The sequence below is a fragment of the Oryza brachyantha genome, chromosome 7 (assembly GCF_000231095.2).
Source record: "Oryza brachyantha chromosome 7, ObraRS2, whole genome shotgun sequence".
Classification (NCBI taxonomy): Eukaryota; Viridiplantae; Streptophyta; class Magnoliopsida; order Poales; family Poaceae; genus Oryza; species Oryza brachyantha.
In genome coordinates, this window is record NC_023169.2 from 1547679 (window position 1) to 1572126 (window position 24448).

General features: G+C 38.9%; 2 protein-coding genes across 2 annotated transcripts; both read left to right on the plus strand.

The window, feature by feature from the left end:
• The first annotated feature begins 4505 nt into the window (after window positions 1–4505).
• LOC102711363 (anthocyanidin 3-O-glucosyltransferase-like) lies at window positions 4506–5930 on the plus strand. The gene has a single exon (XM_040525838.1). It carries the CDS (start codon window positions 4506–4508, stop codon window positions 5928–5930), a length of 1425 nt encoding a protein of 474 aa, XP_040381772.1.
• A 7505-nt stretch (window positions 5931–13435) lies between these two features.
• LOC102711635 (flavonol 3-sulfotransferase-like) lies at window positions 13436–14618 on the plus strand. The gene is made up of 2 exons (XM_006658216.2): window positions 13436–13956; window positions 14019–14618. The coding sequence occupies exons 1-2, from the start codon at window positions 13436–13438 to the stop codon at window positions 14524–14526; spliced, it is 1029 nt and encodes a 342-aa protein (XP_006658279.1). The 3' UTR covers window positions 14527–14618.
• The last annotated feature ends 9830 nt before the right edge of the window (window positions 14619–24448 follow it).

The following is a 24448-nucleotide window of genomic DNA, read 5'->3' on the forward strand; positions in this document are numbered from 1 at the left end:
TTTGATCACTTGTATTATTTAAGTATTATTTATTTTTTTCTGACTTGTTTGATTACTAAATGAATTTTGAGCGCAACTTGTATTGTTTATATTTGACTAAATTTCTTTTAATAATATAAGTGATTAAATGTCACGTCAAAAATCAATAGAAACAGATGGAGCACATTGCATGATATCAAGATGATAATATGAGCAAGGCATGTGATAGCTACATGCCTCATCAACTTATCATCTGCATGATAGTGGAGTTCAAAGGTCTTCAACATGTGCTGAACTTTTTTTTCCAAGCAGATAAGCATGTGCAAAGCAAATGGAAGCAAGAGCTCCAAACACAAACATGTGCATGTGCATGTGCAAAGCAAATGGAAGGAAATCCCTGCAAGGATTTCAAAGCACATGACCATGACCTCTGAAAAATTCAGGAATCAACTCTCCAACTTCAGTCAAATCTAGTTATACAGGTGCTAGCACTCCCTTCAAATCTGTTCTTTCTTCTTCCTATGCTTTTGTTCATTTCTTCCTTCTTATATATCCTTTGGAGTTTGCCCCTTCTAAAACATATTTTGTCTGGTCAATAATGACAGAGAAAAAAATTCCAATATGCAAAAAAACAATAAAATAGAACAAAACTCTCAACATGTAAATATATCACTTTATAGGCTTATCAACCTCCTATTAATTACAGAGTGATTTTTGAAGTCTGTTAAGGGAAGGTCGAATTAACAGAACAAGCGACCTCAGCCTCAATGCCTCATCGTACTTGGACTACTCTTGGAGCTCCTAAATTCACTTCACCTCATCTGAATTTGGATCACATTGGTTGTTACTTGAACATACGCAGCATTTTGAACTGCCTGAACTTCGTTGGCGGCACTTTGAATCTTCTGAAAAAAGAAATTAATCCATGTACAATGTATCAAGTGCATGCATCCTGTTGAACGTACAGAAAAGACAATTATCATGAAAAGAGTAAGCAGTTCAGTTGTACCCCTTCATATTTAAGTGTACCATGCTTTGACTTTTGGATTGATTGTTCATCTTATTAAAAAAAGGAAATATAATTTACTTTGCTTTGACGTGTTTTAACCTTATAAACACTTTAAGCATGCTATATATTTTTGAATATTTGAAATAATTTTTTGAATAAGACAAATGGATAAACATTGAGTCAAAAAATCAAAATGTCATACACTAAAAGGTAGGACATTGTAAATTTTAAAACTTACAATGTAATTATACTATAATGACCATATTTAAGGCTGGTTTGGTTTGATACCAAAACTTACGCAACCAATTTTTTTGTGTACATTGAACCTTAATGCTAGATAACTAATACTACTTTACCCAACCAAAACGTTTATAGTGGCAATTTGGCACCGGTAGATAACTAATACTACTTTACCCAACCAAAGCATGTGATATGTCATCCTACAAAATATATAAGATCAAATTGACTTCTATAGGTGTTAACACCAAATATAACAGTGAATACTCTATTTAGAGTTTAATTTGTTCTATTTATTAAAATTTGTGATGTTGAATTTGAACTTACGAATAATAGAGTGATATACATGTACTGATCTATCTCGTCAAACTATTTCATATTTGTCGTGGAATAAAGATCCAACTATGGTATTTGAAAATATATGGTTCTGTTGATGCCAATGTATTCATGAAATTGTAGTAAGGAGAAATACACGTGATTTTTTATGCAGGCTTGGGTCCCCTGACAACAGGTAATAACCCTACAACTGTTGGCTGAAGTCAGTGTTGTCATTATATTGATCTCACATGAGTACAACATATGAGGAAGAAAACTCAAAGATATTATGCAACTATATCGTTACAGAACTTGGGCATGGCTGTCGGCGGCTAGACGTCGGTTGGGCTTCTCCAATATTGATTGCATGGGATTTGTGTTGTATTGACTATGTTGGGTTGTTTTCCTTCTCCTATGGTACGTCTTGTATTTATACTCACAACTGCCCCTTGTCCAAGTAGAACAATGGAGACAGGTATGCAAATCATCTAAGCAAACTTAGTAGTAGCCAATATAACTCTAAGAAGTACTAAGCAAAACAGTCTGGTAGGACTATTGGGGTCAGCAGCTACAAATTGCTTCCTTTGTGTTATTCTTCATTACTTGCTTTGGGAATGTATCCATATGTATGGGACTTCTTTCCATATAGTATTTGGTATACATAACTCATATCAATGTAAGTATAATGTATGGGATATCTCATATCGAGAATGTTGACAGTAGCCCTATAACAATTTTCAAATACAAATACCGACAAGTATAATCATCTCGACAAGTTAATTTATTAGAGTAAGCCCACCTAATTGGCATGGAACTAGCTTTTTTTTGATCAAAACAAGTTATTATTGTAGTCGGTTTTAATATTTAAGTAGAGTTCAGAATTTTGTCCATTATAAAATCTCGGCAAAGTACCATGGTGACTTCCGTGCTATATCCCCTTTTAGGGCTCAGCCAGGGGGTGTGGTCATGGAAGAGGTCACATATAGTCTTGAAAACGAAAGTCAATTGCCCATGGGAATGGAGTTGAGCAAGTATACAGGCAGTGGCGAAGCTGCATGTACGAAGGATTTTTAACTAAAGTTTATGAATTTTCACCATATATTCATTCCTCCAATCCAAATTCAGATACTCGTGGCATTCCCCTTCTCCCCCTCTATTTCACTCTAGCTTTGTCCCTATATATAGGTTCGGTCGCATGGGGTTATAATATCCTTGTCCTATGAGGTGGATGATGGTATCAAAAAGGCAAAATTTGCTACAGGGCACCGAAAAAAACGCGTAATTAGCCGGTGGTCACCGTAAGATCACAAATTTGCTGCAGGGCATCACAAAAGTGTGTTAATTAGCTATAGGGCACTCCGGCCAATTTTTTATTATTTTCGGAATCAAAAATTCTAAAAATGACGAGATTGCCCTTGGCGGCTAACTCGTTATGTCAACTGGGTCCAGTCGAACCAGACCTAGTTGGTCTCGGCGCCGCACCACACCTAAACCCTAGCCTACAGGGCGAGTGAGCAGGCGGCGACAGTGGCAACCTAGCGGTGATAAGGGCGTATAACAGGTTGGCCACCAAGGGCAATCTCGTCATTTTTAGAAGTTTTTACTCCAAAAATAATATAAAATTGGTCGGAGTGCCCTATAACTAATTACCACACTTTTGTGGTGCCCTGCAGCAAATTTATGATCTTACGGTGTCCACCGGCTAATTACGCGTTTTTTTATGCCCTGTAGCAAATTTTGCCTATCAAAAATACTCCTCCCTTCCCCTAGGCTTGGTTCTCCTTTTATACTACTAGAGTCTATCGTAGCATCGGAAGGAACAAATGATTAAAAAAGGTAAAAAAATGTTCAATGAGAAGACAACTATAATAAAGCCATAAATGCACCTTGTGGACAGTCAGGAAGTCAATAAAGGTTGCCACACCGCTCTTGTTGGTGTGCAATATTGAGACGCCCACATGCCCTTGATAGTGTCTTCCTGCCTTCATCTATCTGCTGTCAACACATCTCATAATGCCAGATGTCTCCACCTCATCATGTTCTCGGACAAGAAGAATGTTATTACTAATGTCGATGGGTAATAAAGACAATAAGACTGACAGGGTAAATTTGTTAAGGACGAGAGCACTCCTATTCATTTCAGGACACTAGACACGCATGTCCATTAAGTGTTCTATCAGGGGCTAACGCAAGACCTTACGAGTCATTCTGACACCTGACAGGTAGGTGACACAACACTTATACCCTTGTTTAACGGGATTTTGGGCAGTGGGTGTCAGACTCCGACCACCCCAACGCCTCTTATGCTGGCTCGACGGGGTTGGGCGTTGGGCTGCCCTGACGCCCCTACTATGTGGGTTGAGTTTTGGGGATGAGATTTACTTTAATCCAACAAAAAGTAACGAAAAATATCTTGAGGTACCAATACCTCGCGGTACCAAATCGTTTCTGGTCATTGAATCTAACAATACACATCCTACTTAGCTAGATCCAATGGTGGGAAACGATTTGGTACCTCAAAATACCTGTACCTCGAGATATTTTTGTTGGATCAGAGCAAATCTCTTTGGGGTTACCCCATTTAGGGGCGTATGCTTACTATCGAGAACATGAACCCTGGTTCCTACATCATGTGACGTACCCTTATATATTATCTAGATCGATTGGAATCCATCTCCATGCCTACACCTAACACCGATGATTAGAGACCATCGTACAAAGCCTATTATGGTGGAGTAATTAAAAGTATAGATTATATATTTGATTATAGTTATGCTTGCTCGTCGCCCTGGCTTTAAATAATTTCGGGCTCCGCTGCTTACGGTGGACCATCATACACTCGCACAGTACCTATTATGGTGGAGTATTTAAGCTAGCGGCAGTATAGAAGTTGGACGGGATCGATCGACGAAGAAGACAAGGTTAAGGTTAAGGCTCACTGCCTGTCTCAGCAAGCACAGCCACGATGAGCTCGACGTCGCAGCATTTGCACGTCGCCGTGGTGGCTTTCCCCTTCAGCTCCCATGCCCCGAAGCTCCTCGCGGTCGCGCGTGCCCTCGCCACGGCGGCGCCGTCCGTGACCATTTCCTTCCTCTCCACCGCCGACTCCCTGGCTCGCCTCCCCGCCACCGCAGCGGTCGTCCCGGGGAACAACCTGCGGTTCGTGGAGATGCCGTCGGGAGGAGGAGGCGAAGACGACGGTGAGGGGACGCCGGCGTGGCGCCGCATGGAGATGTTCGTCGAGGCTGCGGAGGGTGGCGGGCTTAAGCGGGCGCTAGAGATGGCCGGCGACGAGGCAGGCGGCGCGAGGGTGAGCTGCGTGGTCGGGGACGCCTTCATGTCCATGGCCGCCGAGGCTGGCGTGCCCTGGGTCGCCGTCTGGACGGGCGGCCCGTGCGCGCTCCTGGCGCACCTCGTTGGCGACGCGCTCCGGGAGGACATCGGCGACGGCGACTACGGTGCTCGCGGCGACGAGCTGCTGACCTCCTACCCGGGCCTCGGGTGCTACCGCGTCCGCGACCTCCCCTTGCTGGGTGGCGCTGGCACCAGCAGCGGCGACATGCACCGCGTCATGACCCTGCTCCTCTGCCGCGTCGCGCAGCGGCTGCCAGGCGCCGCCACCGCCGTCGCATTCAATGCCTTCCCGGGCCTCTTCCCTCCGGACGTCTCTGCGGCCATTGCCGACGCGCTCCCCAACTGCCTCCCCATCGGCCCCTACCACTTCCTCCCCGGCGCCGCCGTGGCATTGGCACCCGACGACGACGACCCCCACGGCTGCCTCGCATGGCTCGCTGACCGCCCCGCGTGCTCCGTCGCGTACGTCAGCTTCGGCACGGTGGCTGCGCCGCCGCCGGACGAGCTCCGCGAGCTGGCCTGCGGGCTGGAGGCCACCGGCGCGCCCTTCCTCTGGTCGCTTCGGGAGGAGTCGTGGCCGCTGCTCCCGCCGGGGTTCCTAGACCGCGCCAAGAACTCCGCCGGCGCCGGGCTCGTGGTGCCGTGGACGCCGCAGGCCGCCGTGCTGCGGCACCCGGCGGTGGGCGCGTTCGTGACGCACTCCGGGTGGGGAGCCGTCGTGGAGGGGATCTCCGGCGGCGTGCCCATGGTGTGCCGCCCCTTCTTAGGAGACCAGCACATGAACGCACGTGCCGTGGCGCGTCTGTGGTGCTTCGGCACAGCGTTCGACGGCGACGGCACCGGCAAGCCACTGATGACGCGCGGCGGCGTGGCTGAGGCGGTGGCGTCGCTGCTCGCCGGGGAGGAGGAAGAAGCCCGGATGATGAGGGCTAGGGCACGGGATTTGCAGTCCAGGATGGTCTCGGCGTTCGAGCTCGACGGCGGATCGACGAAGAACTTCCATAAATTTGTGGAGATAGTTTGTGCTCGTGTGTGATGTATGCATCCATGCATGGTTGTCTCATGAGTTTGATTTTTACTACTGTAATAAAGAAAAGGGGTCCGCTTATTGATGGAGCGTTTGAAAATTTTAATTCCATCAATGAAATCCACTCACTGCTATTGGATGATAATTTAAAAGCATGTACGTAAGTCAAAAATCTCATACACGTCCTCTCCCTCAAGCCCCCCATGTATTGTGTATGCATGTTTCACTTAACAAAAAAAATCAAATGTTTGATCAATAACAAAATTGAAAGAAAAGTACTGCACTGCAGCATATATCTTGCATACCACTCAAATGCTTCTAAATAAATTTAAAAAAAATAGATATGAAATATTGCAATGTTATATACTTTAAGGCCACATCTTTTGCCTAAAATACATGTGTTAGTATCAAAGTTTGAATTTAAAACTTATATGGAATTATTTTTGAGGTTTTTTCCTTACAGTTTATTTTTAGCATTCGCGTCCAAGTCACTAAGAATATAAATATAAACGTTTTGACCGCAAATTATTTTCCCCGCTGATATACCGTTTGGCATATTTTTCAAATTTTGCAAACCGATGAGGCCACAATATATCACCCCCATATATATGCAAAAGTAAGTTCAAACCTACAAATCGTACAACAACAAAAAAAAACACAAACTTTGGTTACCTAGCATTCAGAACTAAATTTGTGTTTTTCATGGTGTGATGTGTAAATTTAATTTAATTTTGTAGGATTTGTAGAGTGGAATATAATTGTAACAATATGCTACTAAATTTGTTAAGTTTGTCTGACCATCTAGGTAATATATATGCCACAGAGATGAGTGCACGTATACTCGAGTAAACATGCATTTTCTAAGCACAAACGCCCTCACACAAATATAATTAAGTAAGTCTATTAGGACATCCATCTCTAATATTTCATGTTGACTACCTACGTTCATGATCCTAAATGAACTTATATTTGTAATGGAAGGATTACATTAGGCATTTGGTTAGTTGCCAGACAAAAAAAAAAGTGTTTTACGTTTGACGATAAATTCAGTAGCCGGCGAAAATGACCAATTATGTTATCGAGGAAATTCCTTGCATTTCTTTAGTTTTTTCTCTATTTAATCCCTTCACGCACTTAAATTTTGTTGTATTCATATATGCCCTTGGGTTTTCATTTTTATACCCATTCTATGAGTTAACCTTCATCTGACTATAATATTTTTCTAAGATAACTATATTGTTCGTATTTTTTTACTTAATTTAGAATAAAATTTAACTAGACAACTATTTATTTTCAAATCTGAAAACAAAATTTAAATTTTTTTAAAAAAGAATTGATCAATCCATGAAAGATTTTTGAAACTGCAAACCAAAATCATTTCAATTTGGGTTTAATTTTTTGCTGAAAATTTTGTATGAATTTCATCAAATTTGATTTTTTAGTTATTAAATTTCATTTTAAAACTTGTGGTCAAATAGTATGCCTCCTCACTTTTTTGAAAGAAAAATATTTTTCACGTAGAATTGTGTTTTCTCACTAAGCTTGCACATATAACTATGAGTATGCATGAGGCAATATGGTCAAAATCTTTTCTTAAAAAAAATAGTCAACTCATAGTCGACTAACAGAATGAGTATAGAGAAATTTGAGATTTTGTCGCTGCTTAATGCTGGCTTCGATGTTATGTCATCCCACAAATGGGCTTCGATAAAGAGCCACGCTTAACTGGGTGGACTTTGATATTTTGCCATTTTAGTCTATTTATGCATTTTAGATGCATTTTCGGTGAAATTAATTGATTATGTAACCGATTTGCCCTTGTCTCTATTTTGCTGGAGCTATGGCGACACCGGCATGCGTGGTGAGCGAGGAGTTGACGCCGGCGCACGTGGCAAGTGAGGAGGAGCCCGAGCACCGGCAGCAGGAGGCGCGGCGGCAGAGGATGGTGCCGGCAGCGGGAGGGTCTCGGCGCGGGTGGGCGGCGTCGTTGGGTGGCATCGACTGGGCCGGAGGGCGGCGAGTCGGGCTGGCCCGAGCGCCGCCAGCGGGAGGTGTGGTGGCGGAGGAGGGCGCCGGCAGCGGGAGGGTCTCGGCGCGGGCAGGCGGTGTCGTCGACTGGGCCGGAAGGGCGGCGAGTCGGGCTGGCCCGAGCGCCAGTGGGAGGCGTGGCGGCGGGGGAGGGCGCCGGCAACGGGAGAGTCTTGGCGTCGTCCAGCGGCGTCGTCTGGACCAGAGGGGCGGCGAGTCGGGCTGGCCCGAGCGCCGACAGCAGGAGGCGCGATGGCAGAGGAGGGCGCCGGCAGCGGGAGGGGCTCGACGCGGGCGGGCGACGTCGCCGGTCGCTGCTCTAGATCTCTCTCCCCTCGTTTATAATTTTTTTGGTCCGGTTCAATGAGGAAGACATGGGCAAAATAGTACTGTTTGTAATTAATTTCACAGAAAATACATCTAAAATGCATAAATGAGCTAAAATGGCAAAATATCGAAGTCCACCCAGTTAAGCGTGACTCTTTATCGAAGCTCATTTATGTGATGGCATAACACCGAAACCAACATTAAGCAGTGGCGAAATCTCAAATTTCTCAATGAGTATAGGAGACTTCAAATAGAAAATAGATGAGATAAACTTAGAGTCATATAAGAGATTGAGGAAAAACTCAGAAACATGCAAATAAGTTTCTCTATATTATTTATACCTATATAATGTTAAATTCAAAAGATGGCATACACAACCTACATTTGTAATCATTGGAAGTGTCATTTAATTTTTTGATCATTCTTAAAACGTCCCGACAAATTGAAAGCACAAGGTACAACTGAGAAAGCTACCAATGACCGGAGCTAGAGGGCAACCAGCCAACCAATAGAAGAAAACAAACTAGTCATAGTATTGCTACTCCTGACCACAAAATTAATCAACATGTCAATCTTTACATATCGAGCTAAAGGACAAAACCAAAAGAAGAAAACAAACAAAGAGAACATCAAAAGAAACTGACAAGAATATTGCATCGCACATGTGTCGATCGTGACATATCGGGCTATGACTCATACCATACGTATTTGTGGCAGCTCCACAAAGTACGTCACAAAAAAATGGCACACAAACAAATTCAAGTAATTAAGTTTGCAAAAAAATGCACACAAACAAATTCAAGTAATTAAGTTTGCAGGCGTTCGGCCATTATACATTTATACTCCGATCCATAATAATCTCCGTTCAAATTTAAACTAAATAACTGTATTTATTATGGGACGGAGATAATATCATCCATGCATACCACCAAAATACTTCAAGTAGCCAAAAATTTTGTTACACATGTAACAGGTACCTAAATATACTAAATTTTATAATGGAAATTATGGTACTTGCAAGTAGCTTTTCAAGAATTATAAAAAGCATCTTATAGTATATATATATATATATAGATTGAAGAGTTTGGGACTATAAAAATCAGGCAACTGATTTTTCTTTTTAAAAAAATAACTTCAGTATTTTTTTTCATCTGTTGGATGAAAATCTATTGACTATCAGCATTTTCCTTATTCCCTATTTAAACAAAGCCATTCCTTATTATACAAAAAAGTTGAAAAATATTCAAACTTAAACATGAAGAAACAAATTTACAATTGCTAATAATTTACAAAATTACATGTACAATATATACAAACTTAGACAAAATTAAAGTAAATCCATATATAATAACAAAAATGTACTTAAAAACAAATTAAAATTGCACATTACATAGTACCTCAAGATTAGGTGATTGAAAAATTGCAAATTTTCTGGAGACTTACATCTAGCAAATCCCAAGGCATAAATATGCTAGGTTTAATTTACCAGACCGTTAGGTCATAGAATTCGCCCAGAGAGGCTTTGTTAATAATCACGATTATCTCTTCTGGCTACCAAAAGACATCAGCGAAATTTAGACGATTTTTTTTAAAAAAATTAACTAATTGATTTCTTCACCTGTACTATTTTTGAGAAGTACATATGCTGTTGCTATCACATTTATCGAATATTTTGATATGCTAATTGTAAACTGTGGTCATATTATTAACACTACATATATGCAACTGAACATAAAATCAATGTTAGATGTAGACGGCATAGCTAACCAATCTATATATAGTATCCACCGACCTTAGATATGAAATATTTTAAAATAATATACTCCCTCCGTCCCATAATATATAGGATTCTGACAGGCTGACTATTCACTTATAATTTTTGACCATTCGTCTTATTTAAAAATTTAGTGTAAATATAAAAATTTATAAGTAATAGTTAAACTATTTTTAACAATAAATAAAATAAATAATACTTTTAGTTTTTTAATAAGACGAGCGGTCAAACATTAAAAAAAACAAAATTTTTTATGATCCAGAACGGAGGGAGTACATAGCAAGTGGCAACTTAGCGACATAGACATCGGTACCATGAAAGCCCTCTACCTACCTAGAACACTAGTTTTGATAAGTACGTAGTACAAGCGATCGATTACCATCACCTTTATCGACATCTACTGTAACCTTGATTGTGGCGGGCTAACTCTGATAAACTGTGCATGCAGTCCATTAATACTTCGTATCAAATTGTGTGTAACCAACCATTTATAGAATCGATCGATGTTTGACTTAAATAGCATATATAGTTGTCGAATCTGCAGTATCCACCTACCTTAAATATGAAAAAAAAACTGGAAATTCAGCAAAATCGCTTGTTCTCTGTGTACACGTATCCCAAACAGCTAAACGGTAATTTTTAGCAAATAAAATTTTATAGAAAAATTGCTTTAGAAAATCATATCAATATACTTTTAAAATATTTATAGCTAATAATTAATTAATGATATGTTAATCCTCTACTACGTTTTTCGTGCCGATTGAGTGCGGCCTACTAGTTGTAGGTAGTCCCTGTTAAAACCAAATTTTGTTAAAATTACTTACTGGATTCGGATAAGTAAGAACGCAATCAGGCGATGGAAATCTTATCCGGAAGAGTCCGAGTTCAAGAAAGAATCGTAAAGACTAAGACATGGCAGATTAATTTTATCTATTAATTAGAGTTGGTTTAGTAATTTCACTTTATCTCTAGAGTTAGAGTTAGAGTTCGGTCGGGACTTATTATTTTCCTTTTATCTATTAGGAAACGTGTGTCGTGTCCTATATGGACTAGTATCCACCCATTAGTATAAATATGTATACCCGGGATCATCATAGATCATCTACATCTACATACACAAATCAAATATAATTTCGGCGCATCCCCATCCACCTCACCAAGGTTTCATCACTGACGGAACTTGGCACCTGACGCGGGGTTGTGTCGCTTCGATCTTCGGCGGAGGGGTAAGTCCTACGTTCCGCCGGCCCTGGCAATCATATTGGCTATATCAGAACTATCTCGATTCAGTCTAATCTTTCGATCTGGTTATATGGTTGCTAATTACCGTATCAGTTTTAGCTTATGTTACTTTTATATCTTGAGTTAATCTGGTCGACCACTTTGAGCGATTTACGTTGGTTTGATATTTGCTATTTGACATCTTCAATTTAATATTGCCTCGGTTTGGTCCGATCTATTAGATTGCATTTATCAAATAGTTTATATCATGTCGATGTATCTTGCTCATTGTTTTATCAGAGTTTTAGTCGATAAATTATCAGTCATCGACTCATCGTCTTGATAGCGGATTAGATCTATTTAGTATCTAGCCTGATATTGCTAGGCGTAATCTTGAACTGTCTCGGTTTGGTCTAATCTTCTAAGATGATTTCTAGTAAGTTAGGTTAGATATTTTATAGATCTTGGTCGATTGTCAGTTAGTTATAGCCGATGATCTTTGTCAATTTGCATACTCATTGTACTTATATCAATAGAATAGCAGATTGCCTTACTACATTATTTATACACCAATCGACTTTACTTATTTAGATCAGTATGCATTTTGTGTTATATCGGCTTATGAGGATCATATGCTAGTTGGTTTTAGTCAATTGTAGCAAAGTATTCATTGCTTATTTAATTATTTAAGTCTATTTCTATCAACTTTCTAGCTGATCCAAACTTTCAACAGCCGATTGCTTAGCCGTAGGCTAAGCGCTGCCACATCAACGTCCGATCGACTGGATTCCTGGTTACCTATTGGCTTGATAGCTGATCGACTTTTTTTACTATTCATCTTGTCAGTTGTATGATCAAACTGATTGACATGCCCACGTATTCTAAGAATTTAGGTATTGCATTTGAGTAATCTAAGAAGAGACTCTCAGGCCTTCGTGTGTAACATCACGTCAGCAATCAACTTTTGATGTCAATGGTCCCTTCACATGTAAGATGTAGAAACACTTTCATACCTGTTTATGCTCTCACCTAGTAGAAAGCATAGAAATTGTCAAGTCTCATATTAATGAATGATGTAACTACGTGTGGAGTATGTGCTTTCTGCTAGGTGAGAACAGAAACATGTATGAAGGAATATTTATATCACAAAAGAAATATGTTGAAAATATTTTGATGAAATTTAAAATAGAGAATTGCAAATCAGTCACATCCCCTTTATTGCCAAATGAAAAGCAAATGGCCAAAGATGGAGCTGAAAGGGCAGATCCATCAATTTATAAAAAGCTTAGTTAGAAGTTTATTATATTTGACTGCAAAATGACCGAATATTATGTTTGTCATCAACTTATTATCGAGGTATATGTCTAGCCCAATTCAATTGAATTTTACCACCGTAAAAAGAGTTTTTTGGTATATCAAAGGGACCGCAGACTATGGCATATGGTATAAACCAGTTAAAAATCAAAATTATTTGGCTATAGCGATAGTGATTGGGTTAGATGTCTTGACGATATGAAGAGTGCATCGCTATGCTTTATCACTTGACTCGGGTATGTGCTCCTGGTCTACAAAGAAATAAAATATTGTTGTTTTATCTTCGGTAGAAGCAGAATACATAGCGGCATCAAAAGTTATCTCACATGCTATCTGGCTTAGAAGAATAATTTATTGTGATAATAAGTTTGCTATTGCAGTCAGTGAAAATCCGACCAATCATGACAGGACGAAACATATTGCTATCAAGTATCATTACATTCGAGAAGCGGTTGATCACTGGGAAGTTAAATTAGAATTCTGTCGAACATACCAATAATTGGCGGATATATTTACAAAGGTTTTATCAAAAACAAAATCACGCTGATAAAGAGTTGATCAGAGTCTACATAAAATAAATTAAGTGGAAGTTTGTTGGAAATTAATTCATTTTTTTAGTTTTAAAGTATTCTAGAATAAGCTGGCATATGCTTAACTCGTATCTAGAAATGTAAAGTTGTATAGCATGCAATGCAATGACTACTAGAAAGTTTATAGTTTGTGCCTATATATATGCATGGGCAATGTACATTTTTACTCCATCCTGAAGCTCTCTCCGGTATATAGTGGTTGTAGTTGTAGCACATCAACAGTTCCTACCATGGCTACCACCACCGACCAACTCGCTGCTATGGGGCCAGTGCCATTGCCGTTCAACAGCGACAACGCCGGCGGCGACGACGTGCCGGCGGTGGATCCAGGCCTGCTGGAGGAGTACGAGAGCATCATCTCCTCGCTGCCGAGCAACCCCAAGCAGCGGCTGCGGTGCTACCAGGGCGCGTGGGTGCAGAGCTCGTGGGTTCCGGGGATCATCGCCATCCAGCGCGGCCGCGGCTTCGCGCCGCGCCGCGGCGACGTCGTCCTCGCGAGCCCGCCCAAGTGCGGCACCACGTGGCTCAAGGCGCTCGCCTTCGCCACCATGGCGCGCCGCGCGCACCCTCCCGCGGCCGACGAGCGCCGCCGCCGTCATCCGCTCCTCCGCCTCAACCCGCACGACTGCGTCCCGTTCATGGAGAAGCTGTTCGCCGCCGGGCTGGGGAGCAGGATGGACGCGCTGCCGTCGCCGAGGCTCATGGCCACGCACATGCACCACTCCATCCTCCCCGCCTCCATCGCCGGCAACCCCGGCGGCAAAATCATCTACATATGCAGGTGATCAAATCGCATATTCATGTAATTTCCTGTGGTTGATCTAATTATCATATGTGTCTTAGGGATCCAAAGGACATGCTGGTCTCCATGTGGCACTTCGCCAGAAGAATCCTGCCGGAGCTTCCATTCGCCGACGTGTTCGAGCTCGCCTGCGAGGGGCGCTGCCTGAGCGGGCCCATCTGGGACCACATCCTCGGCTACTGGAACGCGAGCAAGGCGAGCCCGGAGACGGTGCTGTTCCTGAGGTACGAGGAGATGCTGCGCGACCCCATCGACGGCGTCAGGAGGCTGGCCCGGTTCGTCGGGCAGCCGTTCTCGGCCGCCGAGGAGGACGCCGGCGTCGCGGAGGACATCGTCGGGCTGTGCAGCTTCGACAAGATGAGAAACCTGGAGGTCAACGTGCCGCCGCCGCCGGCGGCTGTACAGTACGGCGGCAGGTTCGCGAACGACTCGTTCTTCAGGAGAGGGGTTGCGGGAGATTGGGTGAACCATATGACACCGGAGATGGCAGCACGTCTCGACGCCATCATGGAAGAGAAGCTTAATGGATCAGGCCTCTCTTTCTCCTGATCTGGATGGTTGTTTATATATACTTCTCATAATTCATAAATAAACACCCCTATCTTTTTATTCATGATTATTAAGTTTCGACTTGTAATCGATCCACGTGCTATAGTTGTGTTCTTCTATAAATAAAATATAAAAGATTTCCTGATTGTTTGATGACTATTTAATTATATAAATAATAGAATTAACTATTATAAACTTTTAAAAAATATATTATTTAGTAGTTCGAGAAACATGTGTATAAAAATCGAGAAATAATATGCAAAGTAGCACCCAAAACGAACGCAACCTATATTTATTAATCTTATTTAAATTTGTGTAACAAATTGAATTATTATTGTGGGGCCATCTTTTGTGCACCATGTATGTAGTTTCTTTGACCCTTGGTCTTAGGCCACATTCGACTATGCTTTACTTATCTGGCGCAGAAATATGATTAATTAATTATTAATTATAAAAGATAAAAAATAAATTAATATGATATTTTAAAAAAATTATATAAAAAACTTTTAAAAAAATATACCGTTTAGTAGTTCGAAAAGTGTATGTAAAAAATAAGAAAATATGGAGCAGCCAAACGTGACCTTAGCCTTAGCCTCTTAGCACCACTCGTGGAGCTAGCTGCCTTTAAATTTACCCTTTGAAGGGTGCATCTGCCATATCTATCTTTGCAATTAACCACTGTCAGTCAAGCAGTTTCATTGCATATATATATATATACCAATTAATCTGGACATATATATATATATAAACAATATAAAACATAAGCATAGATAAATATTTTATAATATGAAAAAAGGGATTAGTTAATTTCAAAAAATATGTGTAAAAAATGCTAACAATGGTACAATAGTTATCTATCATCGCACAAAATTCTATTTATTAACACGAATACCTATACAGTTAGAAATAAGAACAAATAAACTCTAAATACTACTAGCACTGTTCATAATTACATTGTTCATTTTGTTTCAAACTGTACAGATTATAGGAATAACAAATAAAACTAAGATATTTGCTAGATTTAAGGCGCCAAAAAAATTGCGATCTTCAATCACCTAAAAATGCATCACTTGACGTGCAATTTTAATTTTGTTGTAAGTGCGATTTTCTTATTATATATGGATTTGCTTTATTTTTATCCAAGTTTGTACACGTGAACATGTAGTTTTATAAATTCTTATCAACTGTAAATTTGTCTGTTCATGTTTAAGTCAATAGGTTGGAATAATTTGCTATTCAATTTTCCATAATAAACAAACACTTTGTTTAAATAATGATGATGAGAGCCAACAGATTTTCATCCAACGGATGGAAAAAAAGTTTTCTAAAATTCACCCCAAAAAATCAATTGACTGATATATTCTCCTTTTTTTTTTGAGGGAGAGAGAAAGTTGCTTGATTTCCTTTGGGGCCTGCTTGATGCCCCGTTTTTGGCCCAATCCGGGTGTAAAATACAGGCCCGCAAAAACTTTTATAGGTAAATTTAAAGTGGTGCTTGGATGGGCCGTATCCTTTTAATTTTTCGATGGTATTAAGCCCAATCCGTCGGAATAATTGTGTGGTCTAGGGGGATCATATTTTTTCCGGTATTTGTCGGGCTCACCCTCTCGCGCGTGCGTGCGTGCGTGCTCCAGCTCCAGGCAGAACGATCGGTGCCTCCAGCCTCCAGCGTCGCTCCGCCGGTGCCTGCTCCGCTCCTTGCCGACGTCGCCTGCTCCGCTCGCCGTTGAAGCCGCCGTCCACAACCTGCGCTGGTAAGTCTCCCTCCCCCTCTCCTGCCCTCTCCCTCTCTCTCTCCCTCTCCCTCATTCAATCACCACCACCTAACCCTAGCTCGATTTGGCAGAGTTGATTTGTGTGCACAACCTAGCTTGATCTGTAGTGCCAACGAGTTGTGGATCTGCACCTAGGTAGCTCAATTTCAATGCCACCATCACATTAGCCTAGGTGAGCCACTGTGCTGCCCCCTCTTCTCTCCTTATCTCTTTGTGTTTATCTCTCTGTTTGTACGTGTGTCTGATGATTTATTCATCTTTGGATGAGATGGTAATTTTCTGAGTTCACAAGTTAAGAACTTAAAATCAAGGCAATTTAATTTTCTTTTGATTGAATTGTTGTTCAGTAGTAATTTGCTTATATTTACTTCTTGCTCAATTCACTTTGAGTGCAAAATTTATGTTCATAATCTTGTATTTTGCCATGCAATTAGTGAAAAAATTGTTGTTAAATTCTACAAGGCGTGAAAGAATATGTTGTGATTGAATTGCATGGTTTAAACCATAATAGCACTGCATGATACAATTATTGTACCCACATATTGCAGTTCTGTCCTAGACCTACACTAGATTGGTTCTTACTGATGGACATGGAGCTAGAAGAAGAAGATGACGAGATGATGTTGCTCATCTTTCCAGCACTTTATTTAGTATCTACTAGACCAAACAAAATCCCATGCACACATCCAAACTTAGAATTCTTCTTCTTTAGAGCTCCAAAGTAACAGTCACTGCAAATATAGTCTCCAATTGTGTTTTGGTGTGTTGGCCATATAATGAAAATAACAGACGACTTGTTTAATACTACCGGAAAACTGAATTTTTGTTTCAGGCTATAATGTTGCCCTCTAATGTGCTTCAATTAGTACATCAACGTCACTCCCTGCTTGGGGAAGAAAGATACCAGTCATTTACCCAAACAACATGTTTCTCACCCTTGTATTATTATACAACCGGAAAATATTTTCAAGAGTATTCTTGGTAACCTAAAAATTACAAGGGTAATGTCTTTACAAGGGTAAAGAAATACAATGCTCCCAAGCAGGCCCTTATGCTTTTAAATGGTACATCGGCCTATGATGGATTATGGCTGCAGGCCGGCGAGTCCCTTGTGTTGTAGCCTAATGGGCCTTCGTGTGTGGGCTCTAGCGCAGGGAAAGCCCATTTACAACATGGAGCTGAAATGGTTTCACTCTCTTTTTTCCTCTTGGGGTAATGCTTGCTTCATTGCTTTCTTTCTGAATAGAGAGTTAGAGACCATTCCAAATCTTAAACCTGATCATTTATTCCAGATAATCAAATCAAAAGAAACCATCACACACCTACTGCATAATGCCGAATCAGATCCCATTTCATTGTTCTTAATTTCTTCTTATGCGTTGTCAACTTTGTTCTCTTTCTCTCTCTCCCAGAAACAAAAGAGAAGAAAAAGACTTTTGTTCTTTCTCATCCTTTTTGGAACGTACTACATGCATATACTACCATGCACCCATGCATGCATGTTTGTACATATATATGTATGCAACAACTTGTTTTCTCAACTGTCATACAATGATTGATCTGGATTTGTCTTGATCGTGCAACAAGTTGGCTAACCACTTTAATCCATAGGAACAAGGAGGTACCTACCTGTGTCTGTTTAATTTTTGTAACTAAACGCAAAGGAAGTTACACTACTTTAGCCTCGAGGTGTATTTTAAGTTGCAACATATGCACCTTTTTTTTTTTTGCTACCAGATGTTATGATTAGCAAATAATATATATAATATAGTGTGTGTATGGATGCGTTCGAAACAGATGGCCATAAAAGCTAATTAACAGTACAGAAAACGATAAATATAATTAGCACATAATTAATTAAGTATTATTTATTAAAAAATTTAAAAATGGAGTTATTTGATCTTTTAGAACAACTTTTATATAGAAATACACTATTTAGTAATTTGAAAAGCGTGCTAACGAAAAACGAGGAGAAGTTTAGCCTAACAAGCTGAAATGAATATGTCTATAGTACATTAAGGCCGTGTTCAACTTATACTAGATTCTCTTTTTTCGTGCGTACGCTTTCCGAACTACTAATTTTTTTCGAAAATTTTCTTTTTGAAAGTTGCATTAAAAAATCATACTAATCTATTTTATATTTTTTATAACTATTAATTAACTAATCATGTACTAATATATTACTATGTTTTATGTTTTCCGTACAGATTACTTATACTGCTACCGAACACGGCCTAAGAAAATCTTGCAAGTTGTGCACTAGAAAATGAACATGTATGTGTGTATCTGCTTGCAGTTGCAGGTTGCTGCAACGTCTGGATCGTATGGCCCATTTCATAAGCATCAGGGGGAAAAACCATATCTTTTCGCCCTAAGAAGAGACTATTTGATGCGTTGTGTTGATGGTTACTAGCATCCTACCACCTTATGCAGCACACACACATCTTAATTTGCAATTAGCTTTTGTTCATAGAATAGCCAGTTAATCAATCGATCAGAGACAGATAGTTTATTTTGTTCTTTATGTTAATTTCTAGCTTCTCCTTCACTTTTGTCTACTACCTCTCTTTGCTTCTGAGCCACCATGCATCTCTCCTCTTTATTTGTGTCTTTCTTAAAGGGAAATCTTAGGAGTAGATTTATTTGACTTAACTCCTTTTCCTCCTTTGATTTGGCATCCTCCCCTTTTATCTTTCTGTGTGAGTTTGTGATGGATATACATGACAGTTTTGTAGGTGAACTTTTTGGCGGATCAGTGGATTCCTGCACTTAATTAGGTAGATGATATAGCCACTTTTGCTTTTGTTACACTCAACACCACTGTCACCACACATGCAATCTTCTGGCAGCCATGGACGTACGGTTACTTGTTCTTTCTTATGGAATGGAAGAAGAATGGATTAAAATGCATATCTTTTTTTGCAGGTCATAAACGATATGATTTTTTGTTAGAAAATATTATATATGAATTTCTTAAAAATATCTTAAATCTATTTTTGAATTTATAAATTAATTAGTCCGTTATAGTTTTTTTTAGTGGCGTCTGCCACGCTTAGGCCTGTTTAGTTCGCGAAAACAAATTTTTTGGATGTTACGTCGGACGTTTGATCGGACGTCGGAAAGGGTTTTTGGGCATGAATGAAAAAAAAACGAATTTTATAGCTTGGTTGGAAACTGTGAGACAAATCTTTTGAGTATAATTAATCTGTCATTATCACATATAAGTTACTGTAGCACTTGTAACTAATCATGAACTAATTAGGCTCAAAAGATTCGTCTCACGATTTCTCCCTAACTATTCAATTAGTTTTTTATTTATATTTAATATACTATTTAGAATTAATATTCAATATGATGTTTTTAGTAAACTTTTTTTTAACTAAACGGGCCCTTACCGGCGGCTAGCGTGGTGCTAGTCCTTCGTGTTGTGGTGTGTTTGTTTTTCATTTTTGTGATTTTAGCCTATAAGGGCTATAATCTTATTTTTTATGATGTACTAATTTAAATCGTGTTATCATTTGGTGTTGTTTGAGAAATAGTTAATTCATTTGTTTATACCGGTGTTACCGTAAAATTCACTTATTAAGAAAATCAACACAAAAGAACGAACCGTACAAGCTAAACTTGTGTGTGTGTGTATATATATATATATATGTGTGTGTACAGTTTAATTTGCATATATACCTGCATGTAAAGTCGCTCGACAGCAGAAGTATCCGGGGTGGATTAAAACATAATTAAGTAAACAAGTACTAGGTATAGAAAACCTAAAAATGATTATTTTTAATATAATATTTAAATTAACTTTTCTATAAAAATGTGCTAGCGGAAAATAAAGATCATATATATACTCCTATAAAGAAATAGTGGTGGCGGTAAATCTGACACATATCTCATCACCGACTTCCTCTTATTTCTAAAAGCAAAAATAACCAATATTTATATATCAAACCATTTTTATTAGTTTTATTTTAATAACATGCTAATAATAATTTATAATAAAATCTCGTTGTAATGCATGGTAATAGGTTAGGTCTTCGAATCGTTTGAAGCCAGGGGCAGATCTACCCTCGGGTTAGGCGCTTCAGCCCCTCCTATCTAGGGCTGGATAACGAGCCAGCTCAGCTCGGCTTGGCTTGGTCCAGCTCGTTAAGATAACGAGCTGGCTTGGCTCGTTATAAAGCTTGAGCTGTCTCGTTAGGCTCGTGAACCATGCATAAAAAGTTAACCTAAATAATTTTTTAATAGGTTATACAAGCAAATTTTTATTTCAAACATGCAAATCATATGAAATTGTATTTAAATATTAAAGTTTAAACCAACAAATCATATGGCGAACCTATGAAGTAGTAAACACATGCATTTCAGGGTGAAATCAATGAACATCGGTAAATCTTGTGTCTTTGGTCTAGCTCGTTAGACTCGCGAGCAGCTCACGAGCCAGCTCGAGCTGGCTTGTTATCTCTAACGAGCTAAAATGCTAGCTCGGCTCGTTAAAAAAATGAAACGAGCCGAGCCGAGTTTGTCACGAGTCGAGCGAGCTAACGAGCCACGAGCTTTCTGTTCACCCCTACTCCTATCCAACCTACGTCATTGAAGCCCTCTTAGCCCCGCAACAAAATTTTCAGTATTACGGCTGAAATCAGTTCTCTTTCGTTTAACCCCTTTTAATATTTTTCTAGATCACCGCTGGTTGAAGCCTCTACATCGTGACACGGATGCCTGTCTTGTCACGTATACTGCTCTTGGAGAAGACAGCACACATCATGCAGCAAGAGTATACGTACAGTAGTTATTGTGCACCACTAGCAAAGGGACAAATAATGCAATCTGTACAGCAGCATGATATATACTTTTGTCTAGTATCTGTGGGTGTACCATGGTACACTGGTACTATATACCATGCAACTAGATGCATCAAGACTGAATCTTCATTGTGGGTACCATACGTACATGCAATTATAGATGAAGAGTCGAGAGTGAATTCCCCGGAACAACCAACAATTAATTTGCTTACTTATTCACCGTTTTATTACGATACTCTCCCCATTTTATAATATAACATGTTTAATTTTTTTTATTTATAATATTTGACCATTTGTCTTACTTAAAAAGTTATAGAAATATCATTTATTTTACTTGTGACTTACTTTGTTATCAAAATAACTTTAAGCATAACTTATCATCTTTTATATATGTACTAAGTTTCATATGTGCCCTTGGTCGCCCACAACTTCGTTGGATTCCATTCTCTAGCTTCTATGCCCTACCCACTAATTAATCTAAGCGAAGCCTAGGATTTAGTTTTCCCAGGATCCAAACGTACTCTAGTTGGCCCTCATTTCTTGCTCTGCGCATAATTTAGCCCTTAGCTCAATATAGTTAATTTATAAGTTAATTCCATATGTGCCCTTGAAAAATCCACATGGTTTCTTTTATGCCCCTGAGGCTTGTTTGATCCGTTCTATAGCCCTTGAGTTCTTTAAGTAAATTTAAAATCAAATTTAATGAGTTTCCTATAACATCTTTCCCAAAACATAAACCTAAATAACAAACAATTTGGTTCTCAATTTTCTATTAAGAGCAAGTTCAATAGTATAGCCAACTACTAGCTCCAATTTATCTATAGTCAATCTAATAGCAATTTGATACAATAGTTACCTACAAAACATTAATACATGGTCTCACATGTCATACAAATATTTTGTCTTGGAGCCCGTGTAAAGCTGGCTACAAATTAGTAGTCCACCTCACTTCTCTCCCCTCTTATCTTTTTAAAATATACTTATAATTGGCTTATAGCCTGCTATTGTACCTGCTCTAAGACTGCTGCCCCATTCCTCGATGGGATAAGTAACCGACATGGAAAATGTAATAACAAATTAATATATGATTAATTAATTAATTATTAGTTACCAAAACTTTTAAACGTAGATTGATATGAATTTTGAAATCAACTTTCCTATTTTTTTTTAAAAAAAACACACCGTCTAGTAGTTCGGAAAGCTTGTGTGAAAAAATAAGGGAATCTATGCCAAATATCCTGAAAAAAAAAACACAGCCTACCTAATAGAGTTACTCATATTTTTTTCCTTTAACATTTAAAATTATGTTTTATAAATCTGGCATTAAATGGTGATATCCCACTTAGGCCGCGTTCGTTTATGGGGTGGGTAAGTAAACTTATCTGGCACGGAAAACATTAGTAATAGATTAGTACATGATTAATTAATTATTAATTATTAATATATATAAAATATATTATCATGATTTTTTAAAACAACTTTTCTATAGAAAATTTTTACAAAAAATACACCGTTTAGCAGTTTGGGAAGCGTGCGTGCGAAAAACGAGAGAGATAAGTTAACTTAAGGGGGCTGCCGACGTGACCTTATTCTATTAGAGGTTATTTATTTACATAGAGATAGAGATTAGTGGAGTAGTTAGCATATAAGTATGAGAGAGCCAACATAATCATTTAAACAAATTAATGGTCAACTAACATAATAATCATGGAGGGATCAACATGAAAACTCGGAGGCATGTAAGGAATGTGGTAAAATAAGGGTACATAACTACATAAAGGATCTAGCAGTTCTTAAGAATATGTAGGAAATTTTATCTTAACTTATCCTATTGCGAAACCCTTGTAGGGCCAGTTCGCTTTGAAGTATTTTTAAATAAAATTTGGAGAAATTGGACTATTTTCTCTGAAATTTCTATAAAATTTCTGTATTTTGAAGAGGGCTTTACATATGCAGGCACACGTTGTGCACTAGTTTTGATTTTATTTCTAATGTATTGGGGGTAACTAGCAAAGTTGCTTGCTCGAAAAAAAGAGTAAATTTTTATTAGATCGTAGACGCTTTTAGTTTTTTTTTTTGCAAACATGGATTTCATGTTCAAATAAATATCATAAGGACAATAAAATGTCGGAATGTATATTTGTTGGTAAGTTGTACTCTTATTTTTAATAGATGATATTATTAACTTTTGGATATATGCTGATTAGAATATTCATGTAAGGTGTAGGTTGATCGGATTTGTAGCTACAGTCTGATTCTGACCGTTTTGAGAAAAGATCAGTAATTTTGAGTGCGAAAGAGGAAAACAAACAAACCCCGTAGGGCCCTAATTACTACTTCCTTAGTTTTATACTTCGTTTTATAAGATGTTTAACTTTTTTAAATTGTAATGTTTATCATTCGTCTTATTAAAAATTTAGTATAAATATAAAAAATGATAAGTCGTGTTTAAAGTTCTTTTAATAATAAAGTAAGTCACAAGCAAAATAAATGGTATTTTCATAATTCTTTGAATAAGACAAATGGTTAAATATTATAAATAAAATAGCCAAACATTTTACATTACAAAACGGAGGGAAGGAGTGAAACGGAGAGAGTATCATGGTCTATAGGCACATCTGAAGAATGCACGGACATAATATTTTATTGTGCTTAACCAATCTACGATTCAAACCGTGAAACTATATTAAAGGCTGCTACACACACGATTATTCCGTGATGAGATGGTTGGCACTGAGCTATACATCCAGTACAGAGCTTAGCAGGGACGATGGCGAGCTAATCATATCATTAGCAGTTATCACACTTGATTAATGAGACATGTCCATCGATCATTCAAGGCCGTGGTTGATCAAGAACACCCATCATTAACACACAAGCTTATCCTATTCCAAAATCATCTCCGTACACTAAGCTAATATAAACGGGTTATAAGAAATAGAGTAAAATACATGTCCGGTCCTTAAACTTATGGCACGGTATCACTTAGGTCCATAAAATTAGAAAATGTATGTTTAGGTCTATGAACTTGTTTTAACGTCTAAAATTATGGATCTGGATGTTACTTTAAAACGAGTTCATGGATCTGGATGGTACATTAAAATAAGTTCATAGACCTGGATGGTATATTAAAACAAGTTCAGAGGCCTAAATGCGCATTTTCTAAGTTTTATGGACCTAGGTGATATCACGCCACAAGTTTAAAGACTGGCCATGTACTTTACTCTAAAAAAATAATACGTCATATTTATATCTACACGAGTGAAAGAGCAATTGGTATATCATATATTAATAATATATTATACTACTATCATATTATCTGTATTGTAATGAGATCTTATT